We start from the raw sequence: 19,806 nt of genomic DNA on the forward strand, positions 1-19,806 counted from the left end.
GCTTTCTCACAGGAGATAACTATTTTTGAACAAATAGTGATGCAACAACCAGATAATCTTTTGTCATTTTGGACTAAGGGACACCCATTGGCCAGGGCAACAGAGATAACACTTGTCCTTTTCAAAATAGTGCGGGGGTTTCTAATGCACCCATGAGAATGGCATTCTAATAAACCACCTACAAAGAAGCACTGAGTCTAAGCCGAGATAACATGATTAAACATGCTGACTGAAGAGGTGAAACAGACTGTGTTAAGTCATGAGGAGGGGCAGTCAGCACATCAAAGCAAGATAGAATCAGAATTTATTATCATGAACAAGTCATGAAATTTGTTGCTTTGTGGCAACGTCCCAGTAGCAAACATTCATAGAAACCACCTTACAAAAATAAATAAAAATAGAGCACAAAAAGTCAAAGTGAGGCAGTGTCTTTGGTTCATTGTTCATTCAGGAATCTGATAGCAGCGGGGAGGAAGCTGTCCTTGTGCCGCAAGTGCTCATCTTCAAGCTCCTGTATCTTTTTCCTGATGGTAGCAGTGAAGAGGGCATGGCCTGGGTGGCAGGGATATGCGGGGGGGGGTCCTTGATAATAGAGGCTGCTTTCTTAAGACACCATCTCTTGTAGATGTCCTCAATGAAATGAAGTCCGGTGTCCATTATGTCGCAGGCTCAGTTAACAACCCTTAAGAGTTTTTTCTTGTCCTGAGCATCAGCACCTCCATACAGGCCAGAATGCTCTTCACCTGTAAATGTTTTTGAGAGTCTTTGGTGACATACCGAATCTCCTGAAACTCCTCACAAAATATAGCCACTGGCCAGCCTTCTTCATGATTGCATTGACATGGAAGCTCCAGAACAGATCCTCGGAGATGTCGACACCCAAGAATTTGAAGTTCTTGACCCAGTTCACTACTGAGCCCACGATAAAGAAAGGATCGCATTCTCCTGACTTCCTGCTGGAGTCCACAATCACCTCCTTGGTTTTGCTAACATTCAGTGCAAGGTTGTTGGTGTGACACCACTCAACAAGCTGAAATATCTCCCTCCTGTACACTTCTTCATTGCCGTTTGTGATTCTACTGACAACTGTGGGGTCAATGGCAAATTTGTAGATAGTGTTTGAATTGTGCCTGGCCACACAGTCATGCATATACTGCAAGTAGAATAGTGGGCTAAGGGAGAGTGATCTGCAGTCATGGGTCATTGATCAAATATCTCCCTGTTCACTTCCCATTTCTGCACTGCCAACTCAGGCATCAAATCTTTAATTCCAGCCTCTTGTGCATCCCATCCTTATTGTCACCAAGGATTGAAAACAAGGTTTCAGATTCTGGAATTCAGTGTTCACTCCATTAACCGTGGGACCCTTAATTTTTAAGATTCAAGATCCTTTTATTGTCATGTTAAAAAGAAATGATATAATATGAAATGTCCTTTATTCTACCATAAGCAGACAAAGATTCACCATCATCAGAAATTGCCCAGTACCCCTTACAGTCAGAGAAAAAGTAAAAGAGTCTCCTTAGAGTCATCGAGTGGCCATGGATTCACCTACAGCGCTCCCACAGCCACGCAGAGTCCAGTCCAAATCAATGGCAACCCGAGCTCCAGATCCAAACACCTGACATGGCTCAGAGCTCTCCTGCATCTCAATTCCGATACCTGGTATCCCTTCAGCCAGTCTTGAGCCAATCTCCAACAGTCCGCCGCCTGGTGCGAATACCTTTCCCAGAGTCGCCAGAAGCCCGCAGCTGTGTGGATTTCCTAACCTAAAATATTGCTCTTTGAACATAAGAAATAGGACCAGGAGTCGGCCATTCAGCCCATCGAGCCTGCTCCACCATTAAATGAGATTATGGCTGATCTGATGACAGGCTCATCTCCACCTATCTGCCTTTTCCCCATATCACTTAATTCCATTCCTATGTAGAAATCTATCCAATCTTGTCTTAAATACATTTACTAGGGTCACCTTCACAGCTTCAATGGGCAGTGAATTCCACAGATTCATCACCCTCTGGAAAAAAGTTACTCCTCACCTCAGTTCTAAATATACTACCCTGAATCTTGAGGCTTTGCTCCCTTGTTCTAGTCTCCCCCACTAATCTCCCTCTTATCTATGCCTTTCATAATGTTGTATGTTTTTATAAGATTCTTCAGTTATTCTTCATAGTCTAACCCCCCCCCCCCTTCAACTTGGTGAACCTCCTGTGGACCTCCTCCAAAGCGAGTACATCCTTCCTCAAGTCTTCCTACATGAAAGGTGCAATGGAATTGTGCGCTGCTGACTGAGCAGTTCCCTGCACTAGCATCAGGTAATGGGGGGTCTATCCTCTACCCATGCAATTACATGATCAATCTTATGGCACCTTTCATGAAACAAGCTCCAGCTACACTAGGGATTTTGAGCTACTCACCATTAGAAGCCACAGAGGTACTGGAGCAGTACAACACCCGCTGACTATTCCACGTTGGAAACCTCTGGCATACCTGCAAAGCAAGAAGAGAGGTTTTAGTGTGACAGGGATTACATCCTCACGCTCCCTTATCGAAAAAGAACTGCAAGAGCAATAATACTAGACCCACAAGACAAACCTCGGAGCGTAGAATGATGGGAGAGGATTTGATAGAGGCATTTAAAATGATTAAGGGTATAGACAGAATTGATGTGGAGAGGCATTTTCCTTTAAGAAAGGGGAAGATACAAACAAGAGGACATGAGCTGAGAGTTAGAGGAAACATGGGGGGGGGGGGTGGGGACTTCTTTACTCAGAGAGGGATGGGTGTATGATATGAGCTTCTATTCAATGTGGTGGAGGCAGGCTCGATATTAGCATTTAAGAAGTTGGATATGTATATGGATGGGAAAGAAATGGAGGATTACGGGTTGAGTGTAGGTCAGTGGGGATAGGTGGGAGAAAGCATTCGACAAGGACAAGAATGGCCAAGTTAGCCTGCTTCTATGCTGTAATTGTTTTATGATTACAAGTGCATTTTCCAGTTGCTTAAGACTTTCTCTTACAATGCTTAACAAGTACACCTGCATTCAGAATAAACAGTTTAAAAGTTAAAAATACTATTCTGCACTTATACTGAACAAACTTGTCTAAGTACAGTATATGAACATATAAACCTTGAAGCATATTACTTTATTTTCAGTCACATTCTTTGAAAACATTTAACCATCGCTGTATCTGCAGGTTCCTCCTCCAAAGAGCCGCCTGAAATATGGATAATAACGTTATAGATAATTAGCCTCCCTTTCCCAAGTTTAAAGATGAAACCTTGAACCGGGATGACTTTGACGTAGCAGGGATAAGGAGACACTAAGTGAGTGGCATCAACCAGCTCTTCATCCTAGGCGACACCATTGCTGTTTCACACATCTTTATTCAAACAGCTGTTACAGGCAAAGCATGACCAAGGCACTTCGCTGGCTGAATATTTGCTCCCATCGTCACCAAAGGTTTGCGCGTTATTTCAAAGAACATTTACAAATTTAAACTTAAGTATGTTTTACCTATTATTTTATTCTTTTTTATTTTAATGGTTTTAAAACTGTACTTCTCTCAATTGTTTTGCCGGTTGCTGGAGGATGCTGGTTGTTTGGATTCCGGATGCCAGTGGATTTTTGCCCTCCAACACAGTGCATATTTAAACCTGTGATATTGGGTAGGACTACCAAATCTCCAGCTCAAGACTCAGCAGACTGGGTGATTTCATGTAAAACCCTTAAAAACTAAAAGTAACCCACAATTCTTATTGTTTATAGAAAATAATCTCAGTTTTACTGAGAGGGCCTTGAGGACAAAACAGCTATACTTTGGAAATGTGTATGCTGCATCCAGTTCTGGATATCCTTCAAATTTCTCCTGCATTCCTTCACTTTAAATATCTTCCCCATCTCACTTCCTCTGCATCTTCGATCATTTTTAAAGCTTCAATTTTATTCCAGTTCTGATTAAAAATAATCTGAAAAGTTAATGGTGTCTTTATTTTTAAAGATGGCACTCGGAAGTGCAGTACATTTAGAGCGGAGACTTTGGTTTTCAAAGTACTTGTGTGAGGTTAAGTCTTTGATGATGGAATTAGATAAATGAATTGAATGAATATTCCAGGACTGGCATGAGAGGAGTAAAAGAGAGCTGGAGGGAACCATTGGGATCTATGGTGGCCAGAGCTGTGTTGTGTGTCTGTCGTTGGGAGTTGTGGCTCAAGAATTAATGAGAAAAAAAATCTGCCATGCATTGGTTGAAATGATTGTGGACTTCAGGAGGAAGTTAGGAGAACACGAAACGGTCCCTATCAAGGACTCAGTAGTGGATAGGGTCAAGAACTTCAAATTCCTGGGTGTCCTGGAGCCTCCACGTTGATGCCACCATGAACAAGGCTCGCCAGGTGCTATACTTCGTGAGTAGTTTGAGATGATTCGGTATGTCACAGAAGACACTCAAAATTTCTATAGATGTACTGTGGAGAGCATTCTGACTGGTTGCATCACTGTCTGGGACAGAAGTGCTAACACTCAGGACAGGAAAAAAACTCCAGAGGGTTGTTAACTCAGCCTGCGCCATCACGGGCACCATTCTTCACTCCATCAAGGACATCTACAAGAGGTATTGTCTTAAAAAAGCAGCCTCCATCTTCAAGGACCCCCACCACCCAGGCCATGCTCTCTTTACTTTGCTACCATCAGGGAAGAAGGTACAGGGTGAAGATGAGCACTCAGCAACAAAAGGGAAGATTCTTCCCATCTGCCATCAGATTTCTGAATGAACAATAAACCACAGACACTGCCTTACTTTGACTTGTTCTTGACCTATTTTTATTTATTTTGTTTGCCCTGTGATTACATTTAAAAAAATTTAGAAATACAGTATAGCACGGTAACAGGCCATTTCAGTCCACGAGCCCATGCTGCCCAATTCACCACAACATTTTGAATGGTGAGAGGAAACCAGAGCCCCCAGAGAAAGCCCTTGCAGGCATGGGAAGAACATACAAGCTCCTTAAAGTAAGCATGGAATTCAAACCCATCTCGATCGCTGGCGCTGAAACAGCATTGCATTACCCACTATACTAGCCACTATACTATACTAGCCATGCTGCCGTCACAAAACAATGTATTTTGTGACCTGTTCATGACAATAAATTCTAATTCTGACAAAATTTGCTCATGGGATGACCACATCTCTATATGCTGCAGAACAGGCCAGTCAAAATAAATTTCTTTAAAGCAAGGGGGAAAAAAATCATTAGGGAAAGAAGCAGTTCTGAATGTGGATCCCCAACAGAACAAGTTTGGAGCAATTGTACTGGGTTAAAAAGAGATTAAATCAAGTTCATTCTCATCTGATTGCCAAAGTACAAACCGACGAAAGTGTTCTCGCTCCTCAATTCAAAACGCACAGACACCCAACAAGATAAATACATATGCAGGACAAGTATTTCACCAATACAAATAAATAAATAAATATTGTTTCATGAATACAAGAGTCTCAAATGGTTAGTGTGAGCAGTTCTTTTGCTTGCTCAACATTCTCACTGCCTGAGGGAAGAAGCTGTTTCGCAGCCTGGTGGTACTGGCTCTGAAACATCTGTATCTCCTTCCCTCAGAAGCAGCTAAAAGATGCTGTGTGTGGGATGGAAGAGGTCCTCAATGATTTTGGGTGACCTTTCCATATAATCAAAGAAGATCACTTCGATGGGGTGGGGGGGGGGGGGGGAGGGAGTCTTCAGTGATCTAGATGGTCATCTAGATGGTCACCAGATGGTGATAAATTAACAAATGTTTAATGTTCGATTAATGAAAGACAGAAAATCTCCTGAAAATAGAAAATAAAAATTCTAAAGTAAGCAAGAAGCTTAAATGATTTGGCATTCATTAAAAAAAAGCATTAGAGAAATTAACAGATGGAAAGCTGGTAAATCCCCAGGAGTTGTCAACCTGGAGTGTGAAGGGCTCTGGCACAAAATATCATCTGCCTTTTACTTGCTGTGGACACTGTGACCGGTGCTTTAGTGCATTATACTGAAGTAAAAGATCAGCCATCATCATGGAGAAAGCACAAGAGGCCGAAAGGGTAACCCTGCTTTCATTTTTCACATCCTCTTCATTGAATGCCACCTGACCTATCAACTGTTTCCAGCAATCATCAATCAAGTGCCTTGTCATTCGGCGTGGGTAATCATCTCTCCATCCATCACGATCTCTGATCCTCCTAATTGTAGTTGTTGCCTCCCCTGTTCTCCTTCAGTGAAGATTCCTTCTTTAAGCTGAGACCATCGTCGATGTTGAATTCATGATTATACAATGGAAAAATACTGAAGTTGTTTCCCATTGCCTTCTTCAGTTGCAGTGTCCCTACTGGATGGGTAACCCTGGCCATTGACCAGCAGATTCATCTGCCCAGTGTTTTTAGTTTTACAACCATAAATTCCAATTTGTAGAACCTGCCTGTAAAACCATCGAGTATCTGCAATCCATGACCCTGAATTGGAGGCTAAAGAGATACTACACCTTACCCACGGGTGACCTGTAGGCTCTTGGATGGGAGGAGCACCTTACACCTTTTACTGAGCAATTGCGACACTGGAATATCTTGTTTTTAATCCAGGAGAGAAACGTGCAATATTAAAACATTCCTATTTTTGGGACAAACAGGAGGGTGAGTTCCAACAAACAGCTAATCCTTTAAGCTTCATTAACCTGCTCTGAACATTGCTGATTGCACACCATTTATCAGCACGTTGTTGGAAGGAAGAAGTTGAGCAAGTCTGGGTTTAATGAACCTAGTTTAAAGTGCGCATCAAAAAGGCAGGAAGTAAAGTCCATAAAACGCAAATCATTAATAGTAGTAAGAGCCCTTAATAATAACAAAATGTCAGACTGCACCAACCTGCTTTCTTTTATTACCACAATGCACACTCAGGCTTGCTGGAGTCATTCACATCACCTCATTTCACCTCTAAGGCAGAAGGTTATGGGTCCAAACCTTTCCTCCAAATCTCAGAGCATTTAATCCATCTTGCTATCCCAAAGCACGATTTCAGATTAGCCAGGATATAAAATAAACACTTAACAAAAAGAAAGCTGTGTACCTGGTGAGCCCACTAGAGAAAGATGCAGTGCAAATAGTTAAATCTTCCAGAAAAACATGCTCCAAGCCAAACCCGTTTCAGAATCAGATCAGATTCAAGACTCACTCCAGGTGTGACATCAAAAACCACAGGTGACACAATGGTATGCTGAATTTTTTTTCAAGAGCTGCCAACCTTTGCACAGAAATAAATATGAACAACTTAAAGTGATATTTGCAGACTCTGGTTATATCTTCTCATCCCACTTTGAACCTTTGTGCATTCCCCACAGGGGAGTACAAATGATCAAGCCATTTTTCCAGTAAGCCAGAGATAATCCTTCAAATCTTGCCAATATTCATCCAACAACAATTCTAAATCAAATGTTGCTCATCACCTTTCTGTTATTTATGGAGGTCTAACTGTGCTTGAATTGGTTGCCTTAATTTTCCACATCTCAACAGCCCGCATGATAAAGATGCAATGGATGAGTTTTTACATACTGTGGCAAACATCATTTCAGCTTCACCCATCACTGTTGGACAAGGAGTTACTGAGACCTACTGGGGAAACAACAGAATTAAGCTCACAGGGAGCAACTCTTACTTTCACCCACAGATTTAGTTAGTTGCGCAGAGTCCAGAGGAGGCAGAGATATAGGTATTACTGACAGTTTGGGCCTAAACCCTTCCTCAAGGTTTGAGCAAAAAAAAATGACAGTCATCTATACAGAAGGCTTGGAAAAAAGGGAAAAATGTGAGGGGGAGGAGTACAAACTAACAGTCATAAGGTGTTAATAGATACAATAAGGAAGGTGAGAATTGATTTTGGCTCTGTGAAAGGAGACAGAAAAAAAGAAAGCAATGGGGAAAGATTCCTGTGGGAACAGGTTCTAATGGAAACCAGAGAAGTAGGTGTTAATGCCATCTGGTTGGAGGTGCCCAGACTTATGGTCCAAAACAAACACAATATTAAGCTTTTAAGACTTTGAGAACACTGGTCATGTGGTTGGTGATGTGCAGAGATTTTCCACTCCACAGTGTTCTGGGGGTTTGATTTCTTCAGTAATATCAAGATATTGTTATCGATTGAAGGCATAAAATGGGCAAGATGCTGATGCAAAAGATGAAAAGCCCTGCTGTTGTACTGTTGGATTGCAGAGCAGAGCAGGTACATGTGACGGAGCAGACCACTGTTCTTTTATTTTATTGTGTTCTATTATAGCAAAAGGGCAGCCAATTAGTGCACAGCAAGGACCATAAATCAAGAAAAGTACTGACCATAAAATCTGTTTGAACTGTGAGACGAACAATTGCAGAGATCATTTATACTTTTGCTCTTTATCTTTATTAAATCTCCAGGCAGTTTTACAACACTGGCACAAGGATAATTTTGCCAACCTAAAATCTCAATATTGAAGGGCAGGACTCCTCTGAATAACCCTGCAAATTAAAGTATATTCATCAGAAAATCCTTTTACACTGCAATATAGTAAGTAAGGAAACTTTTCATAGAGCCTCATAGAATAGTACAGCACAGTATAGGTCCTTGAGCTCTCAATGTTGTGCCAACCGTTATATTTCCTTGGTGATAAACTCCACCATGGGACAGCTTGCTGTTGGTTCATCTCTTTCATTTAAAATCTATTGAATTTAGGGATGGATTATTTAATAGTTCAGAAAGCTATTAAAGTGTGCAGCTTTAAATAAAATTAAATGAAAACATAAGAACATAGGAAATGTGGGCATTCGTCTTTTTTCCATTAATGACTTTTTAAAAAAAACATTTTATTTACAAATCTTAAACCACAACAGTAAATACATTTCGTTCAATAAAGAACTTCAAAAATTATATATGTGGTATACAAAATACCACCCCTCCCTCCCAACCCATAAAAAAAGGAAAAAATGGAATGGAGAATGTCAAAGGAATAAACTAATGTGTGTGTGTGTGTGTGTGTGTGTGTGTGTGTGTGTGTGTGTGTGTGTGTGTGTGTGTGTGTGTGTGATTTTTTTTCACAAAATACAAGATATTTATTTTGTAAACAATAAGTAATTTTCTTAAATTGAACACAGCTATGAAGTTCCACATGCCATCTCGCCATCGCCAAGTCTGTATCCAATTTCCAAGTTGTTGCTATATATTTCCCAGAAACTGCAGAAGCAATTTGTACAAATTTGATACATTGTTAGTTACATTTTGAGTCTTATAGTCTTAATATTACCCAACAAAAATAACATCAGATCCTGTGGGAACTTAACCCCCATTATTCGTTCCAAAAAAATTTCCAACCAGAAATGTTTAACTTTAGGACACTGCCAAGTAGAATGCAAAAATGATCCAATCTTTCATCCACACATAAAGCACAAATCTGATAATAGAGGGTTCAATCTTTTTAATTTTTGTGGAGTCAAATAAAAATTATATTGAACCAACTTGTATCTAACATTTATAATTTTTGTCATATTATTATAATTCTATACAGTCTTTCTCATGTATTTGTCAATTTAAATCCACTTCCCATCTTAATCTTGATTTATGCACTCCTATTTTGGGTCTTTCTTTTGAAGTAAATTATACATTACTGAGATAAATTTACTAACTATTATGAATCAATAATTCCAATTCATTCTGGCTAGGTATTGTCAAACTCGGACCTATTTTATCAGTCAAAAAAGTCTTAACTTGATAGTAGAAGAAGGAAGTATGATCAGACATATTCAATTTATTCTTGATTCATTCAAATGCTATAAATCTTCCAGTTTCAAAACAATCTTCTATCCTCTCAATACCCATCCGCATCCAAGTCCTCAAAAATTGATTATGCATAGAAAATAGAGTAAGTCTGTTTTGACATAAAGGGCATTTTTCCTGAAACTCAACCTCTTGCATTTATTTCATAATTCAATCAGATGTTTCAAAGCAGGTACATCTCTGCCATTTCTTTTGGTTTCCTGGGATGCATTCGATTAGGACTAGGGGATTTACCAACCTTTAGGTCCTCAAGTTTTATGAGCATGACCTTTTTAGTGACAGCTATTCCATCCAGATCCTCATTTCCCATACATAACACCTGTCTTTGGCATGTTTGACGTCTCCTCCACTGTGAAGACCGACACAAAATAATCCTTCAAGGGGTCCAACCTTCACTTAAGCCACCCTTTTGCACTTTGTACAATTATAAAATCTCTTAGTGTCTGTTTTTGTATTTTGTGCTAATCTTTTCTCATAGTCTACATTCCCTTTATTACTTGCTTTGTGGTTTTTTGTTGCCTCCTAAAGGTTTCTAATTGCTCTTGGCATCTTATAACGCACAAACTTTTAGTTTGACAGTTTCCTTGATCTCCTTAGTTATTCAAGACTGGCTGCCCCCCACCCCCCACCTTTACTATCCTTGCTTTTAACTGGAATACACTTTTGTTGAGCATCATGAAAAATCTCTTTGAAAGTCTTCGACTGTTCCTCAACCGTCTCTCCACATCACCTGCGTTCCCAGTCTACCCTGGCCAACTCCTTCCTCATCTCCTTGTTTAGGCATAATACACTTGTTTTAGACCAAACTAATGTACCCTCCATTTGTACGAGAAACTCAATCATACTGTGATTATTCTTTCCAAGAGGATCCCTAACTACAAGATCACTAATTATACCCGCCTTTTTGCTCAGGACCAGATCCAAGATAGCATGTTCCCTTTTAGGTTCATAAACATTCTGTTCAAGCAAGTCATTCTGTTTACATTCTGTGAAGTCCTCTTCAAGGTTTCCCCGATCAGCCTGATTACCCAATCTAAAGTCCACCACGATATCTGCTGTTCCATCCTTAAATGTCTCTGATATTTCTTGGTTTTTGCCTGTGCCACTGTAATGCTATTACTGGGTGGCCGATAGACATCTCCCACCAGAGGCATTTTTTCCTTTACTGTTCCTAATCTCTACCCAAATGGACTCATCATTTTACTCCTTAGGGCAATTGTGAGAGATGATGCAATATCCATCTCATCCTTAGCTAAGAATGCTACCCCACCTCCCTTACCTTCCTATCTGTCCTTCCATACCCGATATACTGAGATATCCTTGGATATCCCAATCCTTTCCATTCTGCAACTACATTTCTGGTGCATCTAAGCACTTCACAGTCAAAGTAACACAAGTTACAAACATCGATAAAAGATGTATACACAGCTAAGAAATTAAATCATGAGGTTAAATCAAAATACAAGGGAAAAACACAAGTTAGAAAATGCAAATTAAAGATGCAAGGTTGTGTTTCCAACCAATGGGAATCATACAGGGACCCCTTCCCAAAATGTGATCAAAAGTGCCAGACACTTGGGAGAATCTTAAATAAAATCAGAAAGAGACTGGCTTTCTCTAGTTTACAAGCAACAAGTGAATTATCTTTTAAAATCTACGAGCTGTTCTCAATTATTGCTATAAATATATCACTGTAGGAGTCTATCATTATTAAGTACATGCCATAAGAAACGTGGCTAAGGAGGAAGAGGTCAGCTGGCTAATCAATCTGTACCTAAAAATATACATTACAATATCAGTCCCAAAATTATCCTCATAATTACTTTCAACATTTAATACGCACTTCAGATTTAGTGTCAGAGTACATATGTGACATCACGTACAACCCGAAGAGTCTTTTCACGGAGGGCCAGGCAGAATCATCACTTGTTGGTAGTGGAAAAATGTACTCAACAAACATGTGAATAAAGAAATGTAAGCAAACTGACTGTGCAATACAGATTTTTTAAAAATCAATTATGTACAAGTAAGAGTTCCTGATTGAATTTATTGTTGAGGATTCTGATGGTGGAGGGGGAGCAACTGTTCCCGAGCCTGGTGGTATGGGTCTTGTGGCAACTCGACCTCTTTCCTGATAGTAGCAGCGAGAACAGAGCATGTGCTGGGTAATGTAGGTCCTTGATTGCTGAGGCAGCTTTCCCTGCAGATGTTCTTGATGGTGGGAGGGTTTTGCCTGAAATGATGTCCTGAGTTATGTCCACTACCTTTGGCAGGGCTTTACACTCAGGGGTATTCCTCTTTCCTCCTTAATGTCCAAATATTGTCAGCTTTTCCTAAAATCCCAACCCAGTGAACATGGTGAAAAAGTCAACATCTGTCATCTAAGAAAAGCCAAAGTCTGCACCTTCAGACTTTTTTGCTTCACCCCAAATTGGCTCCTCCACTGCAAAATCTCTTTGAGGATGCCTACCCTTAAGAAGTCTTCCTCTTTTCGAAGGGAGTTCTGTGAGAGTCTCTCTCTCACTGCTTCCCATCTGCACTCCCTGCATGGTTTTATACCTTGGCCTCCTCCGGACACTGCAGGACCTGCTGAATTTCTCCAGCAATTTTGGGTATTTAATCCAGTGACAAGCTCAGTGCATGGTCTGAGTGCATGGTTCAGTGACTGATGAACATTTTGGGTTTGTTCTTTGACCACACCCAAAACTGTAACCTCTGCCACCTGGGATGTAGACCATCACAACTCTCCACCGAAATTTGAAAATAAATAACCTCCATGGGCACTGGTTCACAACCCTGGAAGACCAACACCTGTACTTCCTTTAAAGCTTAAAAGAAATTCAGCATGCTCTCATCAATTCTTTATTGATGCACCAAAGAAAACATCCTGACCAGATACAACACAGGTCACCTCAAGACCACAAGAAATTGAATGTCATTGAAGCCACTGTGCCCTCCATCAATTCTGTCTCAGCTTCCCACTGCCTTGAGAAAGCAGCCAACACATTTGAAACACCAATTGCACTCCAGTCATGCTCTCTTCTCTTCCTTCCCTTCAGGCAGAAGATGCAAAAGTATGAAAACATGCACCGCTACTGTTGAATGGACATCTCACTTGTAATGTAACGCTGCCCTTGCACTGTTGCAATTATACCCACCTCCTCTGGCGGCATGTTCATTCACCACCCACCCACCCCACCCTCTGTGTGGAATAGGTTACCCCTTAGGACCCTTTTAAAACTTTCTCCTTTTAGCTTAAATCTAGTGACTCCCCTACCCTGGGGAAGAAAGATATTCCTTCACAGATCCGATGTGACCTGCTGAATACAGCTAATCCCCAACATATATTCGAGTTCTGTTCTGACAGACCGGTCATATCTCAATGTGGTCACAAGTCAGAATTATGTTATGTTATGGCATGTAGAAGTCGTAAATCAAGTCAATTTCAATTCCAAATTAAGCGTCTTCCTCAGCTTCTTGCCAGATCTATCAGCAGGGAGTGGATTTTTCCTCTTGCACGCCATCTTCTTTGGCAAGCTTACCAAACGGCAACTGAGAGATGGTCATTACCGCATGCACGCGCAGACGTTATTTTTTTCCAATCGTATGTACGGATGGTCCTAAGTTGGGGAGAAATTGTATATTTCACATTATCTCTTCCATTTCAGATGTCCAGTGCCTTCAGCAATTTGCCTTTGATCACTTTTGTTTGTGGGAGCTTTTGGTAAACACACACCATCTCCCATATGTCCAGCAAAGATTCCTTAGAGGATGTTGTCCCAATGAAGGTGCATAGATACACGGGAACATATCCAGGAAAGCTGGAGTTGTTCTCTTCAGAGAAAACATTCAGTAGGGATATAAAAATCATGATTGATTAGATATGGTTTTGACTTAAGAAACTGGTTGCATCAAGAACTAGGGTGTTCATTCAAAAGTGAAGTTCTGAAGAATCCATGAGAAATGGAAGGGAAGATTAAGTTCATATCATCTGGAACTCAGTTCATTTGTCTTTCAAAATTGAATTGGATAGGCAGCAGTGCAAAGTAATTTTCAAGAGCTCCAAGAGGGAATAGAACTCGACAAGGTATCACCACAATTTCTTCTGAGCCGTAATAATTTCAAAAATCAGCTGCCTTGTGATTTAAGACATTGAAGCTCAACAAGCATTGCAGAATGCACCTCTTATTATATCTGTTCAACATTCACTGCATACATCTCGACGGTCCTCTCACTTGTTTGGAGATTAGCTTATTTCTTTTTCCCCCTCGTCTGCCTTTATGCTAGGGACCAGCTTGTCACTCCACTGGCCCCAAGGCTTCAACCACACGGATATCAAAAACAACGCACTGCTCTTGTTAATGTATATTATCCCAGGACCAGGCCCCTGGGTTCTAATGAAAGATATGTAATCCCTCGACAGGTATAAGATACTCTTGCCAGTCATTCATCAGGATAATCATGAAAGCAACAAAAGGTCTCATTGACACGATCAAATTTGCAACCAATTTCCAAAAGAATCTCTTCAGGGTAGGATCAACGTGGGCATATAATTTATACAGCCAAGATCAATGTTTCAGGCTTGAGCCCTTCATCAAGCTATGAGGAGATCATGATTGGACACAGGAGTAAGAAAATTAGAACTAGCTCCAACCACACAAACAAACCACAGGAACAAAACTTGAGAACGTTGCTAGGATACCCCAGGCAAATACAAGCACTGTTGCTAGTATAAAGATTAGCTATCGTCAGGGAAGCCCTGTGACTCACTGTGGAAAAATGATTTAATTGACAAGTAACCAGAATCCACTCTCCTCGCAGCAGTTCACTGGAAAATTCTTGCCATTTGGAAACTCTCTGAAAACCAAACAACTAAGGAATCCTACAGGAAATGGGTTCCACCTCTTCTCCATCTGCAACCCCATCCCCCTTGACATTTCGTTCTCTTTAAAAGAGCAAATGTTGATAGTATAACTGCAGATTCCAATGGTTGAAATACCTCAAACATTTTCAGTCAGACACAATATTACTTCTGCACACAATGTGCATTTCTATTGAGTGTTTAGTCTGGGGAAACAAGTCATATATCATCCTGACTTACATACATCTTGGCAGACCTATGACTGAATCTTTAAACTTCCTACCAAGCATTCGATCACCATGTGAAATGGAACGACTACGAGGGTAGGGAGCGATGGACAATAAATGCCACCTTGTCAGTGATGAGCAGATCCAAAAGACAAATGTACAAGTAGTTGATAAGAAATTAATTGGGTTAAAATGGAATCCAATTCATACAAGTTGCTGTTAGTTAGAAGTGAATACTACCTCAGACAAGTTTTAGATTGGAAGGAGAACTTGATGGCAAGGCAGAGAGCACACACGAGAGAAAAATAATCAATCACCCTGAAAACGTGTGTGTGTGTGTGTGTGTGTGTTTTGTTTTTCAATATTTATTCACTTCCTCTTTCTCAAACACTGGAAGTTGATGGGACCCACATTTCATTCTGGTGGACCATGGTTGGTTCCACTTCCCTCAATACCACATGTAGTCTTCCAAAGGCGCTATTTGCCTTGGCGAGTCTGTTGTCTATCTCATTGTCGATCCTTGCATCTGATGAAATGGTGCAGCCGAGATAGGTAAACTTGTCCGTGAACTACTCTTTGCAGACGATGCCGCTTTAGTTGCCCATTCAGAGCCAGCTCTTCAGCGCTTGACGTCCTGCTTTGCGGAAACTGCCAAAATGTTTGGCCTGGAAGTCAGCCTGAAGAAAACTGAGGTCCTCCATCAGCCTTGACCCTGTGACTTAAGGTCAAAGTTATAGAGATTAGAGCATTGCAACAAGCCCTTTGGTCTCCCAAGCCCATGCTGACCATTAATCACCACTTTTGTTGATGCCAATCCTACCTTATCTCATTTTATTTTTCCGCAGCTCTCACCAACTACCTCCTAGCCCACAACCACTCACCAACACACATTTTGCAGTTTGCAGAAATTTGCAGTTGCCAATTAATCTACCAACGAGAGGAAACAGAACACCTGCAGGAAACTTTTGAAACCCATTGCTAGCAACATATCTTTCAGATCAAGAACTTCCACTTAATTTTAAATTTAAATTAAATTTAGAGATCTTGTCTTTTTGGCTTGGCTTCGCGGACGAAGATTTATGGAGGGGGTAAAAGTCCACGTCAGCTGCAGGCTCGTTTGTGGCTGACAAGTCCGATGCGGGACAGGCAAACACGGTTGCAGCGGCTGCAGGGGAAAATTGGTTGGTAGGGGTTGGGTGTTGGGTTTTTCCTCCTTTGCCTTTTGTCAGTGAGGTGGGCTCTGCGGTCTTCTTCAAAGGAGGTTGCTGCCCGCCAAACTGTGAGGCGCCAAGATGCACGGTTTGAGGCGTTATCAGCCCACTGGCAGTGGTCAATGTGGCAGGCACCAAGAGATTTCTTTAGGCAGTCCTTGTACCTTTTCTTTGGTGCACCTCTGTCACGGTGGCCAGTGGAGAGCTCGCCATATAACACGATCTTGGGAAGGCGATGGTCCTCCATTCTGGAGACGTGACCCATCCAGCGCAGCTGGATCTTCAGCAGCGTGGACTCGATGCTGTCGACCTCTGCCATCTCGAGTACTTCGACGTTAGGGATGAAAGCGCTCCAATGGATGTTGAGGATGGAGCGGAGACAACGCTGGTGGAAGCGTTCTAGGAGCCGTAGGTGGTGCCGGTAGAGGACCCATGATTCGGAGCCGAACAGGAGTGTGGGTATGACAACGGCTCTGTATACGCTTATCTTTGTGAGGTTTTTCAGTTGGTTGTTTTTCCAGACTCTTTTGTGTAGTCTTCCAAAGGCGCTATTTGCCTTGGCGAGTCTGTTGTCTATCTCATTGTCGATCCTTGCATCTGATGAAATGGTGCAGCCGAGATAGGTAAACTTGTCCGTGAACTACTCTTTGCAGACGATGCTGCTTTAGTTGCCCATTCAGAGCCAGCTCTTCAGCGCTTGACGTCCTGCTTTGCGGAAACTGCCAAAATGTTTGGCCTGGAAGTCAGCCTGAAGAAAACTGAGGTCCTCCATCAGCCAGCTCCCCACCATGACTACCAGCCCCCCCACATCTCCATCGGGCACACAAAACTCAAAACGGTCAACCAAATTTAGAGATACAGCACCTGTAATAGTCAAATTCGGCCCTATGAGCCTGTGTCGCCAAATTTACACCCCATTAACCGACACCCTGGTAAGTTTTCAAAGGGTGGGAAGAAACTGGAGCGTCCAGAGAAAACCCCACCCAGACATAGGGAAAATGTACAAACTCCTTACAGACAGCGCAGGATTTGAACCCAATCCCAATTGCTGGCGCTATAAAGGCATTGCGCTAACCAGTAGGCCAACCGTGTCCCTGCTCTTGCCAAATGATGTGAAATCTGACATAGACTGACAGAACAGTGCAGAACAATGGTTTATGCACCATCTGGCTAACCGGTCCAATTCCTGCAAGATGATTATGGAGGCACCATCAGCAAGTCACTCACGGAAGGTACAGTGGGCTCCAGTTGCCTGGCTCCAGTGACACAGGTTCAGTCCCATTCCCTGGTGCTGTGTTAAGTTTGCACCTCCCCAAATCTTGCCTATCTCCTGTACCTGCTCAGTTTCTTCCCACATCCCAATTCTCCCGTGGGGTCCAACCACCCAGTCTGACTGCCAACAGCTTTGTACAGGCTTAAATGGCCTGTTAAAGGAGCCAATGGTGTTTTATTTAAAATCCTTCAACCGTGGGGTCCAAGGTGGCGGCGCCTGTGTTCAGTAGCAGCCTCAAGGGGTTGCAGACTTCGGGGAAGCAGTGGACTGATGCAAGGCACCAGTAATGGGGAGAACATCTCCCGATGAGGAGGAGAAGCAGAGGAGACGACCCCAAGGACAGTGACGAACCAGCGAGGGGCCTCTATGTTTGAAGGACACACATAGGCGGTGAGTGGTTGGGGGACTTTCGAGCAAGGAACTCACACAGACTGCAGGCTGCTTGCGATTTGAGCCCAAAGGACTCACACCAAACTGTGGACTGCTGGAGACTGACTGCCTCATGAAAACCAGGTATCTGAACTGGGATTTGAGAGCATGCAGAGGGTTTCTGAAGGGCCCTGGGTTTTGAAGGCTTCCTCATTGGATCAGAAATTTGAATCTGGGGGTCAGGTTGCCAATAATTTGAACTTAACTGGAGCCTTGCATGGCTGTGGGAGTGCTGGATACGAAACCATGGACACTCAGCGTCTCTGAAGGGACTTCCTTTAGCTTCTCTTTCGTTGACTGTAAGGCAATGCTAATGGTGAATATTTGCCTGCTATATGGCAGACAAAAGGCAAATTTCACTAATATTACAGTTTTGTTTTATTATGCGACACGAAATAGTATCCGATTTTATAAGAAGCTACTTGCTTGCAGGAAAACCCTGTGAAGAAAACATTGCTTACAATAACACGTAGATGGTGTCTGCTCATGCGCTATAAACGTGTACACCTCTCTGACAAGGAACACTGAAGTTCAACAAAAGGGCTCCAATTAAAAAAAATTCAAAGCTGGAAAAAAAAAGAGAACGCGAGATATTCCCCATGACAACGCTTTTGTGTTCTGTACAACAGTTACGTGATATTCTCCTCAAATAACAATAGGTTACAATGTGCAAGAGGATGTCACATTCATGCAAGTCACAGTACCTTACTGGCTTTGGTTTTCAAGCAAAAGGGAGCATGTTCTGTTGGATCCAGTTTCTTTAGAATTTAATTTTTAATTTTAATTTAGAGATGTAGCACAGTCACAGGCCCTTCTGTCTCACGGGCCAGTGGTGCCCCAAGACACCCCATTACCCTGTATATCTTTGGAACATTTGCAAGCCATTCATCCATTCTGTTGCCTGCCGTATAGGTGCCAAAAAATCTATCAAGAACTCCTTTCACATTGTTAGCATTCTTTATCTTTCAAACCAAGGCCTTCCTCTTGGTGAAAAGCCATAACTAGATCACACTACCAACTGAACACCGTTGTTGGATATTTACAAGGCCAGCAAGGCTGATCAATGACTACCTCATGGAAGCACGTTTACAATCAACTTCACTTACAGTGCTCCAGATAGCCAAATGAACCCTGACTATCATCACAGGATCCCTTAGAAACAGCAAGCATATTTTGCTCTCTTCATATTTAGATTTCAGATTTATTGTCAGAGTATATGCAAGTTGACAGTACATACACTTCAATCAGGCTGAAACTTTTGGTTCCACTCGTCTCAGCATAAGAGTACATCCAAGGCATCACATACAACACTGAGATTATTTTTTACTGCAGGCAAAACAGAATCAACACTTATTGGTATTCCAAAAAATCTGTACTCAACGTAAACACAAATAATGTAAACAAACTGACTGCAATTCAGAGAGAAAAAGATGAAAAAAAGTGCAAAAGTAAGAGCCCTTAAATGAGTCACTGATTGAGTCTGTCATTGATGAGACGGATGGTGGAGGAGGAGCAGCTGCTCCTGACCCTGGTGGAGAGAGTCCTGTGGCACCGATAGCCTTTTCCCGTTGCCATCAGTGAGAACAGAGTGTGTGCTGGGTGGTGGGGATTCTTGATGATTGCTGCTGCTCTCCAATGGCAGCGTTCCCTGTGGATGTTCTCGATGGTGGGGAGGGTTTTGCCCTGAGCTCCTTCCACTCCCTCTTTACAGGGCTTTAAGCTCATGGGTATGTGTCCCTGTACTAGACCATGATGCAGCCAGTCAGCACATTTTCCACCACACATCTGTAGAAACTTTCCAGGGTTTCCAATGTCAGAGATGTTCACAGATACCACCTCACCCCTTGATATTTTCCAGCAACTGTGAATATTTCAAATTTCTGGCACTTTGTGATTTTTTTTTTTAAGATGTGGCACAACCTTTCATTTCACATCCAAAATGACACTTTGTGGTCAAGGTACAGGAATGTT

General features: G+C 42.0%; 1 protein-coding gene across 5 annotated transcripts in view; it reads right to left on the reverse strand.

The window, feature by feature from the left end:
- mcu (mitochondrial calcium uniporter) overlaps positions 1-19,806 on the reverse strand; it is a 188,275-nt gene that overhangs the window by 57,685 nt on the left and 110,784 nt on the right. For all 5 annotated transcript variants that reach the window (XM_069885537.1, XM_069885533.1, XM_069885534.1 and 2 more), the window contains one exon: positions 2,418-2,490. In XM_069885537.1, the coding sequence (XP_069741638.1) occupies positions 2,418-2,490 (73 nt within the window). The remainder of the gene's footprint in view (positions 1-2,417; positions 2,491-19,806) is intronic.

Source organism: Narcine bancroftii, chromosome 6, assembly GCF_036971445.1.
Source record: "Narcine bancroftii isolate sNarBan1 chromosome 6, sNarBan1.hap1, whole genome shotgun sequence".
NCBI lineage: Eukaryota > Metazoa > Chordata > Chondrichthyes > Torpediniformes > Narcinidae > Narcine > Narcine bancroftii.